The 24,103-nt window shown below is 34.2% G+C and overlaps 2 protein-coding genes and 1 pseudogene across 2 annotated transcripts; 1 reads left to right on the forward strand and 2 right to left on the reverse strand.

Moving 5' to 3' along the window:
* Nucleotides 1-18,221: 18,221 nt before the first annotated feature.
* Nucleotides 18,222-18,991, reverse strand: LOC111422879 (tubulin alpha chain-like; annotated as a pseudogene).
* Nucleotides 18,992-19,036: 45 nt separating this feature from the next.
* On the forward strand, nucleotides 19,037-20,528 carry LOC139430787 (uncharacterized). The gene has a single exon (XM_071198076.1). The coding sequence runs from the start codon at nucleotides 19,206-19,208 to the stop codon at nucleotides 20,454-20,456; it is 1,251 nt and encodes a 416-aa protein (XP_071054177.1). The 5' UTR covers nucleotides 19,037-19,205; the 3' UTR covers nucleotides 20,457-20,528.
* Nucleotides 20,529-20,845: 317 nt separating this feature from the next.
* On the reverse strand, nucleotides 20,846-22,487 carry LOC111422896 (tubulin alpha-1 chain-like). Its single transcript, XM_023056159.2, has 2 exons — nucleotides 22,327-22,487; nucleotides 20,846-22,274 (listed from the first exon to the last, which is right to left on the reverse strand). Exons 1-2 carry the CDS (start codon nucleotides 22,327-22,329, stop codon nucleotides 20,925-20,927), a joined length of 1,353 nt encoding a protein of 450 aa, XP_022911927.1. The 5' UTR covers nucleotides 22,330-22,487; the 3' UTR covers nucleotides 20,846-20,924.
* Between the last annotated feature and the right edge of the window lie 1,616 nt (nucleotides 22,488-24,103).

The following is a 24,103-nucleotide window of genomic DNA, read 5'->3' on the forward strand; positions in this document are numbered from 1 at the left end:
AAATTAAACGTTAGATATCAATCTGACCTTTAAAAACGTCATTTGTTCATTATAAGCACTTATTTCTTTTTTTTTTTCAAGTAAGCACTCGATCATATGCCAAAATTGAACTTGATAAAAATAAAATTATTGCGTGACAACATTTAAAAAAAAACCTTTAATGCCCCTTTTATATTAATAACTGTCGACAAGAACCTAACTTAAATGTAAAGTGTAAAGTATAACAAACGCTGCTGTCGGAAACGTAATCGCACTTAAGCTGATTAAAAATAAGCCCGTTATACCATCTCTCTCTCTCATTCTCGTTTATTTCCATTGTCCTTCTCGCGTTCTCTTCTTTCTGTTTGAATTACAAACGTGTCTAGCAAGAACTGTTTAATTCCGTGAGCTTAGAAATGGAGCAGGAATAACGCTAACACGTGTAATTAATCTGTTCCATGAATTTCGTAATCTCGGGAAGGTTAAATTGTAGCACCAATGCAGGGGTGTAATTTATATCCTGATACCGCCCCTCTTTTTGATAAGGGGGCGCTTAGGAAACTTCACCGTTAAGGGCTAATCAAAGTAGGTATATACCAAAGAGGTTTGTTATTGTTCCGAACGATAATAATAGGAGGGTTCATTGTTGATTTTTTTTTGTACGACGTTCATAGAAATGTTCAAAATAGTTTTGAAAAAAAAAATAATAAAATAAAATAGAAAGGGAAAGGAAAAAAATAAAAAGGTACCTATCATAAAACGGTAAAGTTGTAGCGTTGTGTGACGGTTTTGTTGCGATTCCGTAAAGTTTTGGAAATAGCGAGAAGCAGCAGTAAAAGGCATGACAGTGGGATATGCCACCGTAACTAATGTTTATTGCCAGGTGCCTCGAGGGACCCGAAAAACATGTCAAGGTCTGTGAAGAATGGTATTTTATAGTATGAAATTCCTTTAATAAATGGTCGGGGATGGTTTGCTCAGAGAAATGAGAAATTTTAATGACTCGAATAATGAAACTTTTAAAAGGAAATAAAGAAAATTAGAAAAAAACTGAATATAAAGAAAATAACAATTCATTTTTTCTTCCTCTCAGGTTTCTGCACCCATATTAAATTTAATATGCCCAATAATAAGAAAAGTTAAGGAGTGGTGTTATAAATTTTTTACAACCTTTATCTCATTTTTATCAATGCAAAGTCAATCTTCGTCGCGGTATTTATAACCAGAATAACATTGAAACCATAAACCGTTGTAAATTACTAATATCTCCTAATAACGTTCACATGTATGTAAATAGCCCAAGGTTATGTGCATATGACACTCTGTAAATATGCATTGTAGTTTTACATTGTTGATTATATTTACTTGATGTTCATAATATATTTATTGTTGGTAATACTACGCTGTTGGTCATGCAAATTTTGTGATATAACAACTACGTATTAAGTACAATATTTATCATATTAAGGTGACCGCAAAAGATTTAAAACACATTTATATTTTTAGCTTGTCTAGATTTATTTGTGGCGGATTAAGAGTACTATATTGTGAGCGTTATTTGTAACATTTTCATAATCTATGATTTTCATGGTAAATAAAATGAAGGTATGAGTACACGGTAGATTTACAACCCCACGTTGCAGCAGGTATAAACGTGCGAAAACAGGTTTATTTATCGGTTTGCACTAACAACAATGGTCCATTTAAATAAAACCGTTGGTTATTAAAAGCGGATTACCTTACAATGTGTTTTTACGTAACAATCGCTCGCCAGAGGTATTATTTTCAAAGTAAATTGAGCCGTATGATACGTAGAAAATATCTTTATGACGTTATTGCATATGATTTGAATGGAAATTTCGATTCGATTTAAATGGAAATTGTATATTGCAAAAATATTGGAATTTTTCTGTTGTTTCGTTGTTTTTTCTTTTTTTCAAAGAAAATTATTAGAAAGTATATATTTATGCGGTGTCACCACTGTTGACAACAAAAGCATACATCAGCGTTCTTTGTGTCTAGGCCCCATAGAACATTTATAAAAGGAATCCATTTTCTTTGTCAGTGGCACGTTCTCGGAATCCTTAGATCTACATTTCACGGAAAATTTCAAAGCGTTCGATAGCCGTAAACACGTTGTTTAGTGTTTCAACATTAATCAAGTCGCGGAAATATGCCGTTGCGAAAAATGGACACACATCACTATGGTATACAGAGGAAACAATATTTCAGTTATACGAATAGAGAAAAAAATCTTTTGTAAACATTAAATTTCATTTTTTTTATGTATTAGCAATTTATTTTACGATGTTATAGGGTCTTTTGCGTTGCTATCCTCGTCGATATTGCCATTTTCCGTATCCGGGGTGTCGTAAAATTGCTTTATAGCTCTTAGCGGACAATTACATTTATTGGCCGCCGGGAAGTTGAAAGGAAAGGAAAGGACGCGAGGGGCTCTACGTAGATTGCAGCGTTAATTCCCCAAATGGAAGGGCTATGTTACCTGGGGGAGACATCTGCGACGTTTGTCCGGCTTAAAGATCGCTTCGTACCTGAAAGTCTGTAAGGTACTTTATACCTACAAACTCGTATATTGCAGTTCTAAGTGTAAACAATTGCTGTGTGTAACTTCTTGGAGAAGTTGCCTCCAACTCGGGAGGTAGTTCTAAAACTCTTTGTTTGACTGTAAGCTTTTAATGAATTATGAGGGTTACAAGAACTGAATATCCTGAAAAAGTTTGGGATGTGAAAAGTAAATTGTATAATACAAATTTTAAAATAAATTGCATAATAGTGCGAAACATAAAAATTGCTGAATTTACTAAAAAGCAGATAATTAGATTGTTATTTAAAATATTATTTTAAGTTAAATTTACATGGTAACTTAAAATATTGGCTCAAAAATCGGTTCGCAGAATTGTTTTAAGAATTGAAATCAAAAGCTATAGAGTCGTTTTTGATTTACAAAAATTAATGTTTAAACATTCTTTGTAATTCTGTGGTTTTTAAAGAATGAATTTAAATATTTCTATAAAATCCGATTCTTGAAAATTTAGTGTGAAAATTACACAAATTATCAACAAACGTGTCTATTTTGTGATAAACTAATCCGTTTTGAAAAACAACTTTTAGTTTTTGAGCGGATTTTATCAATTAAAAACAATTTTTATCGCTTGGATTTACACATTAATAAATCGAGATTCGTTGGAAATCTCACAAATCATCAATATAAATATAAGTGTCTATATTACGAAAAACTATGTTTTGAAAAATCACATTTAGTTCTGAGAAATAAATTCTTATAATTCAACAATTTTCAGCGATTAAGTTAACAATCTTTACAAAAACTGTTTTTTTGGAAAATTGGTATGGAAATTTCACAAATTATCAGTTAATATGTCTGTGTTTCCAAAAACCCGTTTTAAAAAATAACTTTTAGGTGTTAAGAGATTATTTTCTTAATACGTAATTCTAAGAATTAACTATTTTCATTGACTGAATTTAAAAATTCGTGCTAAGTCTATTTGTAAAAAAATTATTTTGTAATTTGCAATGCCAAGAACTTTATGGGCTTGGTTTGGTTTGTAGTTTAAGTGTTGGTTGAGCTGAATTTACCTTGGGTTGGGTTTGATTTAGTGTGTGGCAGGATCTTTTATTTTTATCTTAGCAGTCTTTTGAAAAGACGGTTTTGCACGTTTCTTTTTAGAATGAAAGTGTTTGATTGTGGATTAGATGGGTTTGGTTTAGTTTGGGAAGATTAGGTTGGGCAGGGGGCCCGGGTTCGATCCCCGGTGTGAAAGCACATTTTGCCCGGAGAATCCGCCACCCGTCCTTCAAAGGGGCCATTAAGCCGTCGATCATACTTCTTTGGTGTCGTTACTACTAGTATACTCTTTCCTCTTAGAAGGAGATTGTCCGTGTAATTAACGACCACGTGTTGGAAAAGGACACACCTTAAAGAAACCTTTATACAGGTTCCTAGAGGAGGCCAAAAACCACTTAGAATTGTAGATCCAAAGAAAGAAGAAGAAGGAGTGTTATCTATAAAGTCGTGGTAGCATCTTGGGATAAGAATGTTCAAAATTCTTTCCACCGTGACTTTCGATTTCCAGTGACCAATCTATTGTTATCCATTCTGGATACATGGCTACGATGATCCATCAGCGAATTACCCTTTATTGATACGCAGTTTCAATTTTGTCTGCACCATTAAGCCAACACTCTACTTACTTTCCATCAGGACTTCCAGAGGATTTTTTTGCTGGTTCATCAGCTCGACGTGGATGATTGTATATAGGAATGTATATAGGAACACTTTTTCACTGAACCTAAGTAAGTGTTACTAGTGTAACTTATTTCGTACATTTATGCTATATGTAAATGTATAAAATATTGGCAATGTTACGAAAATTTTGGCAATGATATTCGTGAAGTTCAACTCATATGGAAAGAAGATTTTAGCAAAGGTTTTGAATACCCAAAGTGAATATATTTTAAATCTTAAACAGCCTCTTCTCGAAGTACCATTTCCTTTCAACGATAACAAGAAGTTTTTCTCCTTTAGTATTATTAGGCCCATTCACCATTCTAGCAGATTATATCTAGTAAATATCTTCTGGTGAATCTTTAGATAAAGTATTGAACGAATTCAGCTATATATTTTAGAGAATCGAAAAGTGGTTCTGGACTTTGTTTTTTTATGAAAGTCAATTTCATAAAAATGTTGGTGATGTAAGAAATAAACTTTATCGTTTCAATCCAATATCTTAAAAATAACAAATCTGTTGTCTATGAGAATTGGAAATGATCTATAACCCGAGTTTTAGAAAATATTATCTCCCCTTATTTCCGCTAGTTCATGTTATAGCACAATTTTTCACAGGGCGCTATTTCATTGTTTGCTAGCGCAGCTGCGGGAGTAATTTTTCTCTTAAATTTGTAAATTTCCTCAGCACCTCGATGTTGCCGGAGCTCGGCGTTTCCGCTTTTTATCGCATCCCCGCACACAACACAGCTGCTACGGCACTCCTGACAAGTGGTTGAAATATTTAAATCGTTAGGTGCACTTTGACACACGGCTTCGTCATGCGCCGCTTCATCCCCTTCACGATCCTTGCCACCGGCGACAGCAACCATTTTTCCCCTCCTTCCGGACTCTGATCCCGGTAAACACCGGGGAATAGACGAAAGATCCCGCTTTAATTTTCAAAGAGGAACGAGGGAGATTGGGAATCAGCTCATCCATTATTGTTAAGCCCGCTAAGTGTAACGAATGGGCGATTGTGTAGAAATGGGCAGATGGTCGGCGCTTTCTTTTTTTTTGTTTAAATTTGTAAAACCGGGGCTTAAGCTGGTTTTACGAACAAGAATGTATCGTTACGTTACGATTTTTTACGGATTTTAATTTTTTACGATCCACACTAAAAAAGAGAAGCGGTAAAATTTCTTTCTCACGTCACAGTCCGCGTTGAGGTTAAATCGTTATAAAAGTACATCAAAAATCGGAATTTAACAATGTTTGGATAAGCTTTTTTATTTGCCGAACCAGACGAGAGCAAGAAAAAAATTCACGTTTGAAAAACTGTTTGATTTCAATAAAACGCGCATAGTCTGTTTGGTAAATAAAAACATCGATAAAGTGCGCGTTGTAACTGCAAAAATGGTGCCAAGCAAATAAAACTTTGTTGACAACTAAAACGTCAGTTGGACGACGGACGCGATAGAATAATCCACGATGATTCAATATTATTATAGACGACCATTGTACAAATTCGTTCTTTGAACGATGTATTTGTCGCTATAAAAGAAGCGACTGGTTTATGAGAGCTAAGTAGGTTCGTCCGGGAACCAGCATGTAACAGCCCAACACTAAATTTTAAATAACAATACCCCCATTCTTGGTGTTAGGTTTCTAGTACTTGCTCAATTCTTTCATGTACCTGTATTGTTACGTCCCATTTACATGCGAATAGACTCCAATTACATATAAATTAGATGATGGCTAAAATCCGCTTTGATAATATCTCTTTTCTTGATAAACGACTCACTTTATAGTGAATAATAATACAATACAGAGAACTCAACCAAACCATATTTTGAATAAGGTATTCAAAAAAAGTAACCATGTATGTATATGCTAACAATTTCAAGTGTTCGTTCCTGTTAAAAAGAAATCTAAACTAGTCTTTATCGTTAAAATTATAGTTCATCCGAACCAAATATCGCGTGGAATAGATTACACGTTTTGTATGAGAAAGGAAGATACAATCCAGAAGGGCGGAAGAGAGTTCACCTTCGAAGCGAGTGCTCGGTGCCGTGTTAAATTTAAACTTGAAGAGAAGGAGAGCGCGCAGACGGATAGTCGGTTTCATCCCCTTTTCCCGTGGCGAACACGTACCGCCTCCGACATCATTGCAGCCCTGCCCGGTAATTACAGTTTTTAGTTCCGAACTCGGGGAATGGTAATCATCGCCAGGCAGCGGTTCTCACGCACACGACGTCCTCGGCCCTTTTCCTTCCTCCTCGCTGTTATCGACATCCGCCGGCCTCCTAATATCATCTGCACGCCTTATCTTTTGCGCCGTCGGGGCCTTTTGCTCTACGACCGAGTCAGACTACGACTTTGTTGGAACGTGCTTGTGACCGAAATGAAAGAGAGAAAGATAAAGATGAACATTTTCTGAACAGGGGCGGATTACATGAGAATTGATTACAGAATAAACTAGTTTTATTGATTTAAAATGTCACTTAACTGAACAAAGCACCAACAAAATGTTATTTAAGACAAAAATATTTAAACGAGTTGTACCCAAAGGTAAGGTTTCGGTACTAATATTATGTTGGACCTCTTTTTTTATATTTTTACAAAAATCTTTTATGAAATCTGTTATACCAGGTCTTTTATGAAATCTTTGATAGTCTAATATCCACCTTATAGTACTTCCTATATTTTCCTCTTTTACTGTTCGAACTTTTATTCTTCCGTAACTTTCATATAGGTACCAGGAATTTCATATAACTCGTAATATATAAATGCAACATAGCTTAATAGTACAGGCATTGGGTAGTTTTGAAAAGGAAAAGTTTTGCTTGGAAAAGGTGACGTCCTTATGGTAACCCTGAGTTTCCGTCTTAGTATGGCTAAACCTGAATGTTTCTAGTTCTAGGTTTAGTGTTAGTTTTAGTTTTACACTAGCACCGTTTCTATGCGGAACTAACGCTATACCTATAATCAGAATCAGTTGGGTTTAGCTGCAGACGGCTAAACCCGAATGATTTTAGTTCTAGTTATAATGTTCGTTCTGGTGATAGTGCTAGCGCAAAACTAGAACTAACACTAGACCGAGAACTAGAAATATTCGGATTTAGCCGCACGCCTTTCAAGCCGGCTAAACCCAAATGATTCTAGTTCTACGTCTTGTGCGTCTGAAGACGTGCTGTTAAACCCGAAACTTTCTAGTTCTATGTCTGCCGTTAGTTCTAGTTTTAGTTGAATGAAAATATGCAAGACAGTGATATTTTATGCTAACTAGAGCTACCTACCAGCCGTCTTAAGAGAGGTACGGCTAAATGGAATGTTTCTAGTTCAAGGTCTAGTATTAATTTTAGTGCTAGTGTTAGTCTAGTTTTATTTTTTATTCAGCGCTAGATTGTTGTATATTTTTATTGAGCTATAACGGCCTTTGCGTTCGATCGATCCGTTATATCCAGGTTTTATTGTAATTTCAAATTTTATTGACATATTGCATTTTATGTTGGACAAAGTAAGTAGGTACGCTCTAGTTTCTATATATAATAATAAATAAAAATATATTTTAAAATATATTTTAAATATATTTAAAAAATATATTTTAGTATATTGCATCTTAAGTGAAATTCACTGTACACATTAAATTTACTCTCACCACTAAAGATATCGTATTTCCAAAGTCTTTATGTTTCTCAACGTTAACTTTAGAGATTAACGGTTTACATCTTGGCGTTCGAGGATGGTACCAGTACGATATTAATATTCTTGTAACGTTTTCGGGATGTATTGGTTTCTTAGTTCTTATAGCGATTTCAGTTGCCAAACTTTTGGTCGACCAGATCAGAATTTATTAATGCTACTAACCGTTTCTTTCCATTGTATAATAGATTGGACAGTTCCACGAGATTTCATTACGATTTTCGCAATTTCTAACTTTCAATAATCGCGTACCTATCATATTTACAGCACACATGCGTTTCTTGGTTTCTTCGGTTCTTGGAAAATCAACAGATGCTGTGATTTTATAAATTATACATAAACCTGAATAAGGCAACTTTTCAGAATTTTTAAAGTATATGAACATTTTTGTTAGTCACTGTATTTAATCTTTTCAACTCTACCTTTTATCGTTTTTAAAGATATAATCGAACGGTTTCGTTTGAAATTGCATGATTCTTTATCTACGGTGATGTTGGAGGAATTTGTGTTTGAAAATATCGAGTCGATCTCAACTGTATTGACTGACATGGGACGGCACTGACGCCGCTATTGAATCATTAATAATTTTCGATGGGGGGCGGTCTCGTCACCAGATAAAATATTAAAATATTTACTGCCGGCGAGATAAAGCCAGTGTAAATATTTCACGTTGAATGAACGCGCTCTGTTATCTCCCAAAATTTTACATTTTTTTGTTTGTTCGTAATCGATTAGAGCGGCGAACAATGCGTGTTCATCTATGAATTCTATGGTATGTTATGGATTCTACGGTATGGTGATTATCAATCGATGTGGTTTTCTGAAACCGACCACAATGATTAACTTTATTATAGAGTTTGATCGTGTGATAATAATAATGTTTTTTTTTAAACTTATTTAGTTTTCGAACCGCAACCCGACTCGAATCGGAGTCAATTTAAAATGACGTCAATGCGCTCCAATCGATCCAGTAAACTTCCCGTCGATATCGCCTACCATATATATTTTTCTTTGTGCAAATCTGAACCGCACAATTCCTTTGTTGCACGGATCAGATCGTGCGATCAGAACTGGGGATTTAACGCAATAAACTGTTAATTACCGAGTCGACAACTGCACCGCGTCGCGAACTGAAAAGGGACAAACGCGAGATGCGTTCGACGATGACGATCATTTTCATGGATCTCGAAAAGAGAGAGAGAGATTGAGATTACTTGGTAAACGACCGACCCAAACACCGACGACGACGTGCTATGGCTCCCGTTCTAGGGAATTACCAGAGTGTGTGGCAATCAAGCCTCGCTAATCGACAATAACGGCAGCTTTGCGTTGTTATTAAGCAATACGCACAGTGCCAATTAAATTCGCAGATGATTACCGGTAGTTGCCGAGCTCCCAACAATTTATCGCAATCCAACGTCTCTCTTCGATCGTTCTTAATGAAGCATACCAACTTTCCATTTGTAACAACGGATTCTGTGGATAGTCGGTTCTATCCACGGTTTATTACGCCTAATGATTAGACCATTACCTAATTGATCCTAATTCTAATCGAACATGAAATCCCATATAATGTTACCACTAACTATAACTAGACGATTAGAACTATCTCATTGTAAATGCTAATGAGGTTAGTTAATGTTTACAGGTCAATTAAATTCGATTTGATTGTATTAATGAAAGTTAATTTAAATTCTGATGGTTTAAAACTTTCCTTGTACATTCCATTTCGTGTAGTTCGACCAAGATCTGTAATCTCACTAATTAAATTTCAAGTCGATATACGAACAGAACTTTTTCATTCCCTAAGGGGGAAAAGAGAATTGAATTATCAAACGATATTTGTACAACATGGGGAGTTCTTTTTTTTTTGAAATAATATAAATAGAGAGAATTCATTTCACGAATCGATTTCATTACAATTAATCTTTTTCTCAACATATTCAGCACTCTAAATGCTGCTTGCGGAAGACTGCTGGGAAAATGCTAGATTTTGTTAGCAGAAGAAAAAATGCTATTAGCTATCATTACAAGACTAAGGTCATTATTGTTTTCAAAAGACTACTTACTGCCCACAGAAGTTTAGACAGTACAGGCAGAAGACTAGACACATCAACATACTTGATGATAGCCATTAATAATAAAAGACTACTAGTACTTGTATAAGACCAGATATTGCTGGTGGAATATTAGATACTACTTGAATGAGACTAGATACTTCATGAAGATGACTAATTTTGGTTGTAAGGAAACTAAATTTTGCTAGCAGGAAACTATACATATACGTATTGAAGAATAGCAGAAGAACAGGCACTGCCAATGAAGAAATAGCTACTTGCAGAACTATACTACGAGCAAAAGGTTAAATACTGCTCATAGACGGTTAAATATTACTAATGTAACACTTTTTCCTGGTAATAGAAGACTAGATACTACTGGAATAAGACTAGATACTTCATATAGGTGACTAAATCCTGCTGACAGAGAAGTAGATTCAGCTGACGATTAGATCGACTAGATTCTGAACCACTAGATACTAGATACTACCTTTAGAAGAGTATATACTTCTGGCAGAATGTTAAATTAATAATGACTTACATGAAGCCTTATGAATCGACTGAATGAATTACTTTTCTGTCACCAAAAATAAATTTGATTAAACCTTAATCAAAGCTTAACATTAATGTAATATTACATTATAATCTAGCTGACCTGATGTCAGTACCATATTAAATGAAATCATGCGACCATAATCGAATACTAATTGAAGGTTGGCATTTTGATTAATATTAACTGACCAGGCGCACATATTCGATTAAGATTTGATTACCTTAAATACAATTGGTTCAGAAGTGAAAATATTTCCACATTTAATAGTTTCCAATTGTTAAGTAATTTAAGATTTTAAAGCGTAATTCAAGCTGTTATTAAATTATCGTGCCCTTTCACTAACTACGCATTAGCTGCAACGTAACAATATCCCATCAAAATTTAATCGAAAGTTAATTTTAAGCGGCCAATAACTAGTCACGTTTTATAATCATTTACGTGTTATAAAACGGAGCTTTAACCTATTATCAAAAAAGACACCGATCCGATAAAATATGACTTTAATAACGTCTCGGGACACAACAAAACCCCGTCTTTGTGTTGGGATGTTTCGCTTTTAACGTCACCAAATAACTCTTACTTTCCCTTCTGCGCTCGCTTCTTCGAAATAAGCGTATTTACCACAGAAATATTACCAACGTACGTTCCGTTAATCACATCGCCGTGGGTACAAAACAGCCAATCCGGCGCCACCGCGGCGGTCGTTTCTCAAGAAAGAGAGGAGTAGAGAATTTAAATTCTCAGGGGGAATCGGGGGTAAAATAAGCTTCTTTTAACGTTCCAAGAGAGGCCCGGAGTTCTCATTAAGCCCCACAAAAGGGACAGGCACTCGTCTTCTCGATGATTAGGGACACGTTTCGAAGGCGGTATTCAAAAGTCTCCTTCAGCTTCGGCCTCCACAATTCCACGGAATATCCTTTTCAAGGATTTCAATATATTCCGCATTTCTCATCCTTTCGATCCTGAGAAAACTGCTGGATGTCCAAAGACGAACATGAAAGAACGGTGCGCAGAGGGAGAGAGAGAGGGGAGGAGAGTTTCGCGTTAGCTTCCGTTTGTCTTTGCATTGTCCAAGAACAATAAACTCGTTGGAACGGAAGGATTAAGGTAGAGCGAGGATAGAAACTTCTTTAATATCGAGGGAGTTATAAAAGGAAAAAAAATTCGTAACGGGGGCAAGGTTGAATAAAAAATCTATTTGTATGCTTGTTGTAGATGTCTTCAGAATCTTTAGATGCATATATAGTGCGTGTTTTATATAAGAAATGTTTTGCAATAATCGTAAAATGGGATTGTTCTCGAAATATTTGGACTTGAATAGAATTGAAATTGAAGCCAATCTAAATAAAAATACTTCTAGAAAATGATTTTGTTTTTGATAATTAAAAATAGTTTCTTGGTAATGTAAATTTACGTCATGCATTGAAACTGTTTTGTCAGAGTTTTATTTTAGCTCAATTTGCGAAAGGCGTCGCGCATCTACGTCGGCATTCTAACAAAATAGTAATGAAAATGCTGATTTATTCAGCGTTCGTTTTTGCAACCAACCGGAATTTTAAACGTTTTGCGTCAGCCCCTCGTGCTGAATATCTTCTCTGGTATTATACACGAAGTTTTGGGAACGTTCCGAATACAGCCCGAAAATGCCTAAACACGACGCCCATTGTATAAGACCGTGTCATTGTCGCATGCAAATATCGTCGTTTGCTATAGAATGCGAAGCGGACGTGGAGTTTCTAAATGCCATTAAAATTTATATACGCGAGCGAAGTACGTTCGCGTAGAAGCAGCAATAACTGAAGGCCTTTGGAATTGACTTTCGGTACGAAACGCGTGCACAACCTATTCACTAACAAGTACCTACACTTAACGATGTATGGAACTCTTAATGTAAAATGCTCGGTACTCGTAAAAATATCCTGTTACGTCTCATGTTATTGCGTATATGAATATTGTTATGGGAGGTCAAAAAGAATATTGAATCATTTCAAACAAATCATTATTTATAACTTTAATTACATCGAAGTGAAATTGCTGAGTCCTACTTAGTCTCTATCATTACTTAGAGTCAATGTCTCATATACTAAAAAGAGCTTAAATTTACTCTGAAGAATTGGTGTTAGCTTTTGTCAAAAACAGACGTAACAGGCATAAAAAAAATTACTTCAAAAACAAAAGGGTTCTCGTCAGAAACATGGGAGATATTTCCAGCAATTATATAGTACTGAAGAAATAGCTACAATAAAAGAATATGAAATAACACAGAAAGTAACTATCAATGAAGAAGAGCTTCAAGAAAAAGTGGGAAAATTAAAGAAAGAAAAAGCAGCGGGAGTGGACAATATACTTAATGAGCTTTTGGCACAGAAGCATACAATACCTACTCTCAAAAGGGGACAAAAGACCTGCCCAAAAAACTATAGAAGTGTAGCCATTCTCAGCACAACAATGAAATTATTTACAAGCGTTCTGAAAGAAAAATTTGAGAAGAGCAATAACAATTTATAAAAAATACGTGAACAACAGTCGCTTTATTTATTATCGAACAACGAAAAGAAGTCAGTCAATAGAATTTAACAAACCCCTTTATATCTGCTGTGTTGCTATGGCGAAAGCCTTCACTAGAGTACGTCTAGACGAAATTCTGAGATTATAAATTGAAAAAGGAGTAGCAACATTTAGTACTTTTTTTCTGATTCAATTTTGGACCTTTGGAAGGCCAATCTAAAACAGTCCAATGTTTATAAATTAACACTTTTTTCACAAATCGTGCCGTGTGTTTTGGAACGTTGTCCTCTTGAAATTGCCATTGCCAATTTAATGCAATATTCTATCAATGAGTCTTAGTGGACCTACTCCATGAAAAATAACCCCAAATTTCTGTTTCCACTTCCGTACTTTATCAAACGTTTAATGCATCTAGCTAAAAGTCATATAAATCCATAAAGTGTTAATGTTAAGTCATGAAAATATCAAGTCAAGACTTCATCAAAGATGTCCCAAGCCGCATGATATGTGTATAGGATTCTTAAACTCATCGTCATATGATGATGTCTATATATCGGCTTAAACCTGCAGCAAGATATAGGAGACCGCATCAAATACCATATTCTTACTTGATAGATGATTGCTTGATTACGTCTCCTTTAATTCCTTATAATGCTTGCATGAAGACTCCACCAAGTCTTCATAGAAGCAATTTGTATAAATCTATATAGTTTCCAACATATTCTTATTAAGTAAAATCTCCATCAAGTTTGCACAAAGAATTGACCAAATATCTGTCAGGACTTCACATCTTTATCGTACCTGCAAGAAGTCTCCATCAAGTTTGTATGAAGGCTATTTCCTATGAAGTGGAAATATACAATTGCAATTTCTATAGGATAGAGACTTTATTTGATGCATAAAGTATTAACTTTGTTTCTATTGAAGTCAACTCTGTACAGAGCCAACCTCTTTCAAAACTCCATTAAGCCCAACCCAACTCAAACTATTCCATGCCAACGCAACCCAAACTCTTTCAAAACTTCACTACAAACTAATACAAGAATCCTTTAAGATTACATAAAATCTCCATACAGTTCTTAATATCTGTATCGAGACTTAGAAGTCATTAAAGGACCATTGTAAATTGATAGATGAAGTGAGCCCCTATCAAATCCACTTTACATCTGTATCATGCTTACATCAAGGTTTTGTAAAGTCGGCATCATATCGCATAAATCGATCTGCATAAATATTGGCAGACTTGGTATGTAAACAATGGTGCTTAACCATATCTGGTTATCCACAAACTGTTTCTTTTCAAGCTCACGTAACTCCAGTTGAAAATCATGATGCCGTTGCTGCAGCTACATTGCTTGTCAGTAAACATGTTTCATACAGAGTCTTATAGTGCATTTTTATCAAGCACTGCATTAAACAAATATAGGAAAAAGCTTTTCTGAAAAAGGACAAATCGATTTTTATGTGTAAAACGTGTGATCGACTATTATTAAAAAACCTTGAAAAGAGTAGAAAGTTTCTTAGAAACTTATTCAAGACGGTTTAGAAATTGGTTTAACAGCTCAGAAGATGTCGTTATAGGAAAATAAACGATTGATCCGACTCAAGAGATTTGATTAAAGATACTAACGATGAAAATGAAAGAACAAGTTTTTTCGGTATAATTTAAATAATTAAGATGGTAAACAAACATATTACCGTTATAATACGTACAAGCCATGTCTAAAACCTTTCACATGGTGGATACATATTTTATTTAAAAAAATATACTCACATTTCCGTAACGTTGATTGTGAAATTTGAATTTATTAAAATTTATGAATTGATTTTGTAAAAATGGAAATTTCAAAAATAGAATTGAATTGCTAATCGACTTCCTTCTTGCATTATGTGTTGATTAGAAAGTTTTTAAAATCTACTAAAAAAATATTTTGATATAATATTTCTATTTGATATCGTTTTTAGTAATGAAGTCCTAGTTAATTTATTTATGAAAAGAAAAACGTTTTATTAAAAATTTAATTATGTTTCAAAGATAATGATTAAAAAATAACAAAGTAACACTAAAAGATAATCAAGTCCTCATTTGTATCGTCGTTCGTATCCATTTAACCCAAGGTTATATGGAACACACTCCAGAAAATTAGCTCTGCATCCTTATAAACACAGAGAGCTAAGCCGATTTGCGTTAATCCATTAGATTAGGTTTATATAATAAACCGTCTGTGTACCCTGTACACAGATTAATGGTTAATCTAGATTAACGGCCAGCGAAAATGAGTCCCTAAGGGCGTGTTCGGTCTGAATCGAGGCAAAACCGGCCAAGTCCATCCTCTGCTTTCGTGTGTTCCTGCTGCCGCTTCGTGTTGCGCTTATGTAATGTATGCAAATAGGATTAAGATTTAAAATAGCATTGACGTGTTATTAACTTTATCTACTTAGTAACAATTTTATGTTACCCTATATGGATAAATTTTAAATCATTTAAATTTATTCAATTTAAATTTGTTTTTATTATTTATTATACCATTTAAATCTTAACTTAAATCCTTATCTTCTTTTTTAATTTTTTAGATACCATTTTTAATAAAAATTTGTTTATTAAACCTTGTGATGTATACATGCACATGGCGTTATTTTATGTGGATTTAATGTGCTCTGCGTTTATCGAGAAACGGAGGTAGTTGTTTGTTTGGGGGGCGACGTTATATTATCGATCGTAATCGTATCGTCTAGACTGGAGACATCTGAAATTACGAACTTGTCATGTACTTAGACGGATTTAGTGTTGATTTAAGTATACGTTGCGGTTATATTGTTAATGGTTCGGTAAGGATTTTATCATGTTCTTGAAATGATGAGGAATAGTGCGATTATGTTGTAAAAAGTACCTTTCAATCAAAAAACTGTGTATATTTTGTTTGTTATCAAGTGAGATTATTTCTCAATCGTTTTCGTGTTTTAATCGATATTATTATTTGAGATATCTGCAGTAAATTGCCCAAAAACAATTTTGCCACAAACATTTTATTTAACATATAAAATGGTTATTAATTTTATATGACGGCAATTATTTTTATTGTCCCCTAAATAAGCAAATATCTTATAATAGCGTAGCGAATTATTTTATGACCACCCCGCTTACTACGTAATATTATTCTTTATTACCATTTCGGTTCTTTGCATATTTGCAAACGGATATACGACACCCCAAAAATAAACGTTCTCAGTCCGTCGTCGTCGTAATTGAACATGTCGACGATAAAATGAGAACCATGTGTAGCTGTCGCACATTGACCCTCATCCTATTTCCTCCGGGTCTCCTCTACGTTCGCAGTTCGACCATACTTGATTCTCGACGTCCGTTTTCTCCACGGGATTATAAGAGACGTCGTCTTTCCGTTGGTAATTGATATGCCTTCCCCGGTGTGAGACCCAGGAATTACAAACTTTGCTGCTCGTCTGTGACGGACTGTCTACATCAAACCCATAACGAAAACTCTTCTCCTCTATACTCTATACCACGGATACAACACCCAGAGTTAATAACTATTCCCTGTACCGAAGTGTGACGCTTGAATGATAGTTTAATGCAGATGGTGCCCGTGGGGGACCCGGCCCCGATGTGAATTGATTATTTACACGAGGATGGCCGCCCTGGAACGACGCGTTATGAAAGCAGGAAATCGTAATATATATAGAGGCACACCAGGCGGACCGAGAGATCGGCGGCCGAGTGCAAAAATTACTATAAAAGGACGGGATATGAAAGCAACGTTGGGATGACGGCCTTTGAGAACCAAGGGGGAGACTTAATTGAGCAATTGTCGATATGGACGAGGGACGACGTTGCCGTCATCTTCTGATGGCCAACGTTTTCAAATAGGTTTTATTAACCACTTGTATCTTTTTTATATAAACCCGGTCTGCCGATACCTTTGAAATCAGCGACTTTACATACTTCGATAAACCAAGATTGAATAAAGTTTTTATTATTTGCTTGATTTTATACTACAGGAAGTTTAGCTAAATACAGATTAGGGTAAAAGATCTAAAATGCGACCCATAAACCAATAATCTTCTTGTTTATTCAGGCGTCTCCTTCATCTCCTCCTTTTCCTATTTACAAAGGATCCCTGTATAATCCGCACGGATGTGTACTGTTACGTATCATTCATAATAAATCTTCATACATCATACATTTATACTTAAATTTCAAAATTTCTTATCTTAACCCAATTAAAATTCTATCATACACACAAACAAATAAGCACTAATTCAATAAAGTAAAATTTAAACCAGTTATTAAAAATGATTGAAGCTTTTCTTAAAATATATATTTAATTAGTTCGGGGTATTAAATTTTTTTTAATCATTTGCTTTTAAAAAATATTGAAAAATAATCTTTAAAAATGAAACTATATAATTCTATTGTTAATAATTCACGGTTGAGATTAATATTAAAAGAAACAATAGTCCATAAAGCTATTATTTGTTAAGATTCACGTCCCCGATACGCATCTTCGGTATTTCACGCACAGTGACATTTTGCTTTCGTCGGTTCATTTAGGTTTCCATTCAATGCTAAGAGGTCCCGATGGCAAAGGATCTGACCTCAAAAACTGTAAAACAATACCTATTCAATATAAGAAATTTTAGAAAACCCCAGGTAAGGACTGATCGTGCTTTCGTCCGAAAGGTCAAACAAGAAATTCGCCAATTTATACCCGACTCACAATTGTATTATAGAGAAGGTAGCCATTAAATACCGTTCAGGTATCTTAACCATCAATCAATCACTTTACATTTTGTTGAGAAATGCAATTAGTAGTTACCTACCTGGGCACGTTGTAACTTTCTAAGTATTTATTTGGAAAACGTTGGATATCTATTTCTTGAAGCAAATGAATCTTTTTTTAACGTTACTCGTATACAATGAGGTCGTTTATTATAATTTAATATGGAGTAATAATGATTTCACGATGTATATGTCCGATGGCTATAGATACATTGCGGCTATTAGTTACAGGCAATTGACTGCTTCCCGTTGTTAGTAACGATCTTGTAAGACTTAGATTGCCTATAGAATTCTCAATTAAGGCACCATTATTAAAATAAGATATTACTTTATATTTTTCTTACGTATACATACCAATTAGTAAAATTATTTTTATTATCAAGTTATGTGATCCTCAATAATACAAATCCAAAATACAGTTGGACACAAGTCAACAAATTGAATTGATCTTTTTGTTTTAATAATGCGGAAACCTATTATTTGGGCGTATATTGCTAAAGAAAAATGAATACGTGGATAAGGTACCAAATTGGTTTGAAATTCTGTCAAGTGTTCATTAAGAGAACCATCGAACCTAAGATGCAGTAATTGAAGAAACAATTTGAGCTAACAGTTTGTTTAAGTTGTTGTAGGTTGGACGTTCTGTATCCAAGTTACTTCGACAAATACTATAAATAGCATCATTATCTAGCATGAAGGCACAATCTGAGTGTTCTAAAGTAGCATGGGTAGTTAAATGCTACACCGTAAACGCAATTTTAAGCGTTGTACGGTTTAACAACAGCTTTTGCAATTTGAGGAGCCGGATAAACGGCAAATTCCAATTCAGATTTTTTCCATAGTCAACAGAAAGACGCTCCATTGAAAGGAAAGTAAAGCTGGCTCCTTTTCCATCACCAAATTAAAAATCCTTGCAAAAAATTAAAAATCCTTGCAAAAAATTAAAAATCCTTGCAATCCTGTACATTGATCTGCCAATTTACGAAGACCATCCAATATTTACTTTATTATTTTTTCTACAATTTGGTTTATTTCTATCAAGAGAAAATGTTTAATTTCCAAAATAAGTTAATTCGGCCCTGTTTAAGAAAGAAACTTGTTGTGTATTGACCAGTTTCAATGAACTCAAAGTTTACAAATAAAATCATGTTGCTTGTTTTTCAAAGAATATTAAAAATGTCAACAAATTTACGTCAAAGTTGAACGTAAAATGTTATTACCAGTTTGATTTCGTCAAGTATTTTATCCAGTTCATTAAAAAAGCTAACACACTCTAAAAAATAAGAAGAAAAATTGGAAGAATTTAATATAAATTAAAAAGAACCAGATGATTTAACTTTTTTTTGATTACCAAAAATAAAAATGAATGAATCACCACCAAGTGAAAACCAAGAAGAACGTTATCCACTACTTTTTTTATTTTTAGAAGACGGAAATAAAGGTGCAAAGAAAGGAAGAAATGTTTTTTTCGAAAGGACACGTTCCCAAGGGATTATTACAGGTGCAACGAACGTTTTTACGCAATTTCCAGGATACATCTCATCTTGTGGTTTATCCATGATTATCTTTACATTAACGCTTATATTTCTTTTCTTAATGATATTAGCGTGTAGTATGAAACCAAATGAACATTATTTACATCCGAGATGCATAAAAAGATCGTTCGACGACGATAAAGACATAAAAATATATTTGGTTCATAACGAAGATAAATGGGAAAAGGACCAATTGGATATTTTAGAAGAAATTTTAGTAAAATTCAATCAATGTCATGTAGAGTTAATCACATTCGACGACTGTATGGAATATCCGGAAATCGAAGAAAAAATTAATTCAAAACAACGACCAAAACGACATGTTAAAGATTTAAATGGGGCGAATTCAAAAAATGAAGAATTAAGCATTAATGTTGGTGCTAAAAATCTTTTGCAAATTTTTAGAGAAAAAACGAAGAAATACAGCAAAATTTTTTCCAGCAATAAAAATATAAATACTTCGTTAAACCCATTTTTTGCTCAAACAACCCAAACAACATCAACAGAAACACCAAAATCACTAAATACTATTCTCAAAACATACCCTCAACTAAAATTAACGAAAACAACCAAAAAAGAATTTTTCGAATACAGCCCATTATATGATTCTTGGAAAAATATGAATCAACACACTTTAAACTTCGCAGCAAGAGTTTTAAAACTTTGGGATAATGCTGGAATTAGTTTTAAATTTCCAGATATTACGGATAACTCGGAAGATCACAAACACAAAAATTCTTTGAATTATTACAAATACAACGTGCAAGATACTACAAACGTACCACCAAAAGAAAGTAAAGATAAAGATGATTTTAAAATAATTGAAACTATGGTTGAAACTGGCTACGAATCATTCAAAAAACTTCCAGACGGTCTGGTTACGGTAGATGAAGAAGGGATTCATATGGAAACTAAAACAACGTGCCACGCTTTCTTTGGGGAAGCTTTAAATCAATTAAAACGCGTTGAAGAAAATTCTAACATAAAGAAAATTATTCAAGATACGCTTAAGACTTTTTGTGTGAAAGGGGCTGTCGATTCCGAATATTGTAACAGTGTAAAATCAAGTGTTATATAATGAGAAAGAAATATTTTTTTTCTATTTTATACTTATTATGTAAAAGTGTAAATAAAAATGATTACTTTTAAATTTTTTTTGTCTATTCGAGTATTAAATATATTTTATTTATAAGTCAAGTTGTATCAAAATAATTAACCGCTATCTAATAAATTGATAAAATTTACAAAACATAATAAAATTGTGTATTTAGTACCTATTTCAATTAAATGATTTTGTGGGTCTTAGCCTGTTCTAGAAGCCATCTTGTTTTTATAGTTGATATTGGAATTATTGATGCCATCTTGTTCATATAATTTGGGCAGCTATCTAAGCCTTGTTCTGACCATCTCATTCTCTCCAGACAACCTAATCTTATTCTTATATAAATCTATATTAATACAACAATATAAAAAAAAATTTATTTATAAACAAATTTTTATACGATTTACAAATAATAAAACAAAATATAACGCAAAGTCATGAAGATTAATATTCTTCGCCTCCTTCTCCTTCACCATCACCCGAATCCATACCAACTTCTTCAAAATCTTTCTCCAACGCTGCCATGTCTTCACGGGCTTCAGTAAATTCACCTTCTTCCATACCTTCACCTACATACCAATGAACAAAAGCTCGTTTAGCATACATTAAGTCGAATTTATGATCTAAACGGGCCCATGCTTCAGCAATAGCGGTGGTATTAGACAACATGCAAACTGCACGTTGTACTTTAGCTAAATCACCACCTGGAACAACCGTTGGTGGTTGATAATTGATACCAACTTTAAATCCAGTTGGACACCAGTCGACAAATTGAATTGTCCTTTTTGTCTTAATGGTTCCAATGGCGGCGTTAACATCCTTAGGAACTACATCTCCGCGGTAAATTACGCAACATGCCATGTATTTTCCATGCCTCGGATCACATTTAACCATTTGATTAGCTGGCTCAAAACATGCGTTGGTGATTTCGATAACTGATAACTGTTCGTGATAAGCTTTTTCTGCGGAAACTATAGGGGCGTATGTAGCTAAAGGAAAATGAATACGTGGATAAGGTACCAAATTGGTTTGAAATTCTGTCAAATCTACATTAAGAGCACCATCGAACCTTAAAGATGCAGTAATTGAAGAAACAATTTGGGCTAACAGCCTGTTTAAGTTGGTGTAGGTTGGACGTTCTATATCCAAGTTACGTCGACAAATATCATAAATAGCTTCATTATCTACCATAAAAGCACAATCTGAGTGCTCTAAAGTAGTATGGGTAGTTAAAACGGCGTTGTACGGTTCAACAACAGCTGTTGCAATTTGAGGAGCCGGATAAACGGCAAATTCCAATTTAGATTTCTTTCCATAGTCAACAGAAAGACGTTCCATTAAAAGGGAAGTAAAGCCGGCTCCTGTTCCACCACCAAATGAGTGAAAAATTAAAAATCCCTGCAATCCTGTACATTGATCTGCCAATTTACGAAGACGATCCAACACCAAATCAACAATTTCTTTCCCAACTGTGTAATGTCCACGAGCGTAATTATTAGCTGCATCTTCTTTGCCCGTTATTAACTGTTCTGGGTGAAAAAGTTGTCGATAAGTTCCAGTTCGCACTTCATCCACTACCGTTGGCTCTAAATCGACGAAAACAGCTCTGGGGACGTGTTTCCCAGCACCGGTTTCGCTGAAAAAAGTGTTAAAACTGTCGTCTCCGCCACCACACGTTTTATCGGAGGGCATTTGACCATCTGGTTGAATTCCATGTTCTAAACAGTACAACTCCCAACAAGCGTTTCCAATTTGGACACCAGCTTGCCCAAGATGACAAGAGATGACTTCACGCTAAATGAGATAAAAGGTAGTTTTGCAACGTAATCATGCCGGATACTCTTACCATGTTTCTTAAAAAATTTTGATTCTTCCAATAAAAAATGTATCAAATTTAAATGCGAAGCATATAAGACAAATTTAAAGAAAAAGGAGGCACAAAAAGAATCGTAAAATGTGGGAATAAAATCAAATAAAATTCAACACAACATACATGACATACATACATAAAGTAACTATTTACATAGAAACTAAAAATGTCATGTCATAATATCAATTATTTTGAGGTGAAATGATTCACAGCATGCTAATGGTGGAGTGAGGCTAAAATAATCCTTTACAATTTAATATTGGACTTGATCGTCCATTCTTATTTTAGCTTGTTTTTTTTACGTAGTCCTTTAATTTCTATTTTCTCATCAATTTGAAGTTTTTTTTTCATCAAAACTTAAACGTCGAGAAGGGATGGAGACTTTGAAAAAACACGTTAATTGGAAATCCTTTCGTCGTCGCTTGGGGAGTGAAAAAGCAGGACAAGAGGGTGCCGAGCAACGCGACGGAAGGAACTCACGCGTAATCAATTAATGTGACTTTCGAATCTTTGGTTCGATCTAAATTGGGGCCGACTGAAATAAAGAAATCAATACGAGTGCACGCCTTCCCCTGGAGCTGCTTATCTTTTAATGGGTCCTAAACGTTCGGAATTGTGCCGCGAAGAAAAAGGGGAAATTAATTGGATTTTGGATAAGGCATAGAAAGAAAAAAATCAAATTAAATTTTGTTAACAATGTGTTTTAATCACTACATACATACGAAATTATTTGTGTTTCTTACTAAATAAATTTTCTTTGTTGTTTTCAACATGGCTTTAATAAACACATCTTTGTGTAATTATAAATTAAAGAATTTACTTTTTTATATAAAAACCGTAGAAAATCAAGCGATTTATTACAAACTTTTACAACACCATCGCCTTATCCGTAGCGGTTTAATTAAGTAATTTCAATGTCGTAAAAGTTTTAAATACCAATATATTTAATGTTGTCGACTATAGTAAGGAGAGAGATAATTTCGTAAAATCTTCCATTTACTTACATCGTCTACGTAAGCAAGAATTATTAAAACCTTTAGTCAACCTACCCACACAAATATACAGAGATAAATTCCTAGCAAAGTGCTGTAAAATGTCTTAACTGGTCGTAAATGTTGTTTAAAAGCAGTTTTTACACCCGCCAGTTGACGGAATATTAACTTCCCAAAAGCAGATTTTATTATATAGATCTAAAACCGTTTTGATGTTCAATTTTAATTGAGAGACGTTCTCAATTTCAATTTTCAAGATTCCCATAAAGTAATATTTTATAGAGAGCGAAAAATATTCCGACAGATTTCATCTCGCCATACGTATTGTCCACTCGAATGACAGAATAACGTGAATAGTAAAATTATAACACGACACTTCCATTAGAGAATGAAACGAAAGCGAAATAACTATTCGCAATCAAAATAAGACGATTCAGTGAAATGAATTTTATTTTCACATGTAAAATTTCAGACAACAGTTCGTGTATCGTAGGTAACATTTAAAATGGTATAAATTCTTGTGACTTATGGCTAACTACACACTTTGGTAAGGTTTAAAATACGTGTTTGAAAGTGCATACCCCTATAATTACTAAAATAGTCCAGGAAGTGACTAAATTACACCTTACGTGTGCTTGTGTCTATGATCCACGACGAGGTACTTGGCTCAAAATTACTCTTCTAATATAATGATTTAGAATTTTACTAGAAAAAATAAAGGTTAAAAGTATGTTTTTAAGTTTTAATAGTTATTGGGAACT

The sequence above is a fragment of the Onthophagus taurus genome, chromosome 7 (genome assembly GCF_036711975.1).
Source record: "Onthophagus taurus isolate NC chromosome 7, IU_Otau_3.0, whole genome shotgun sequence".
NCBI classification, from domain to species: Eukaryota; Metazoa; Arthropoda; class Insecta; order Coleoptera; family Scarabaeidae; genus Onthophagus; species Onthophagus taurus.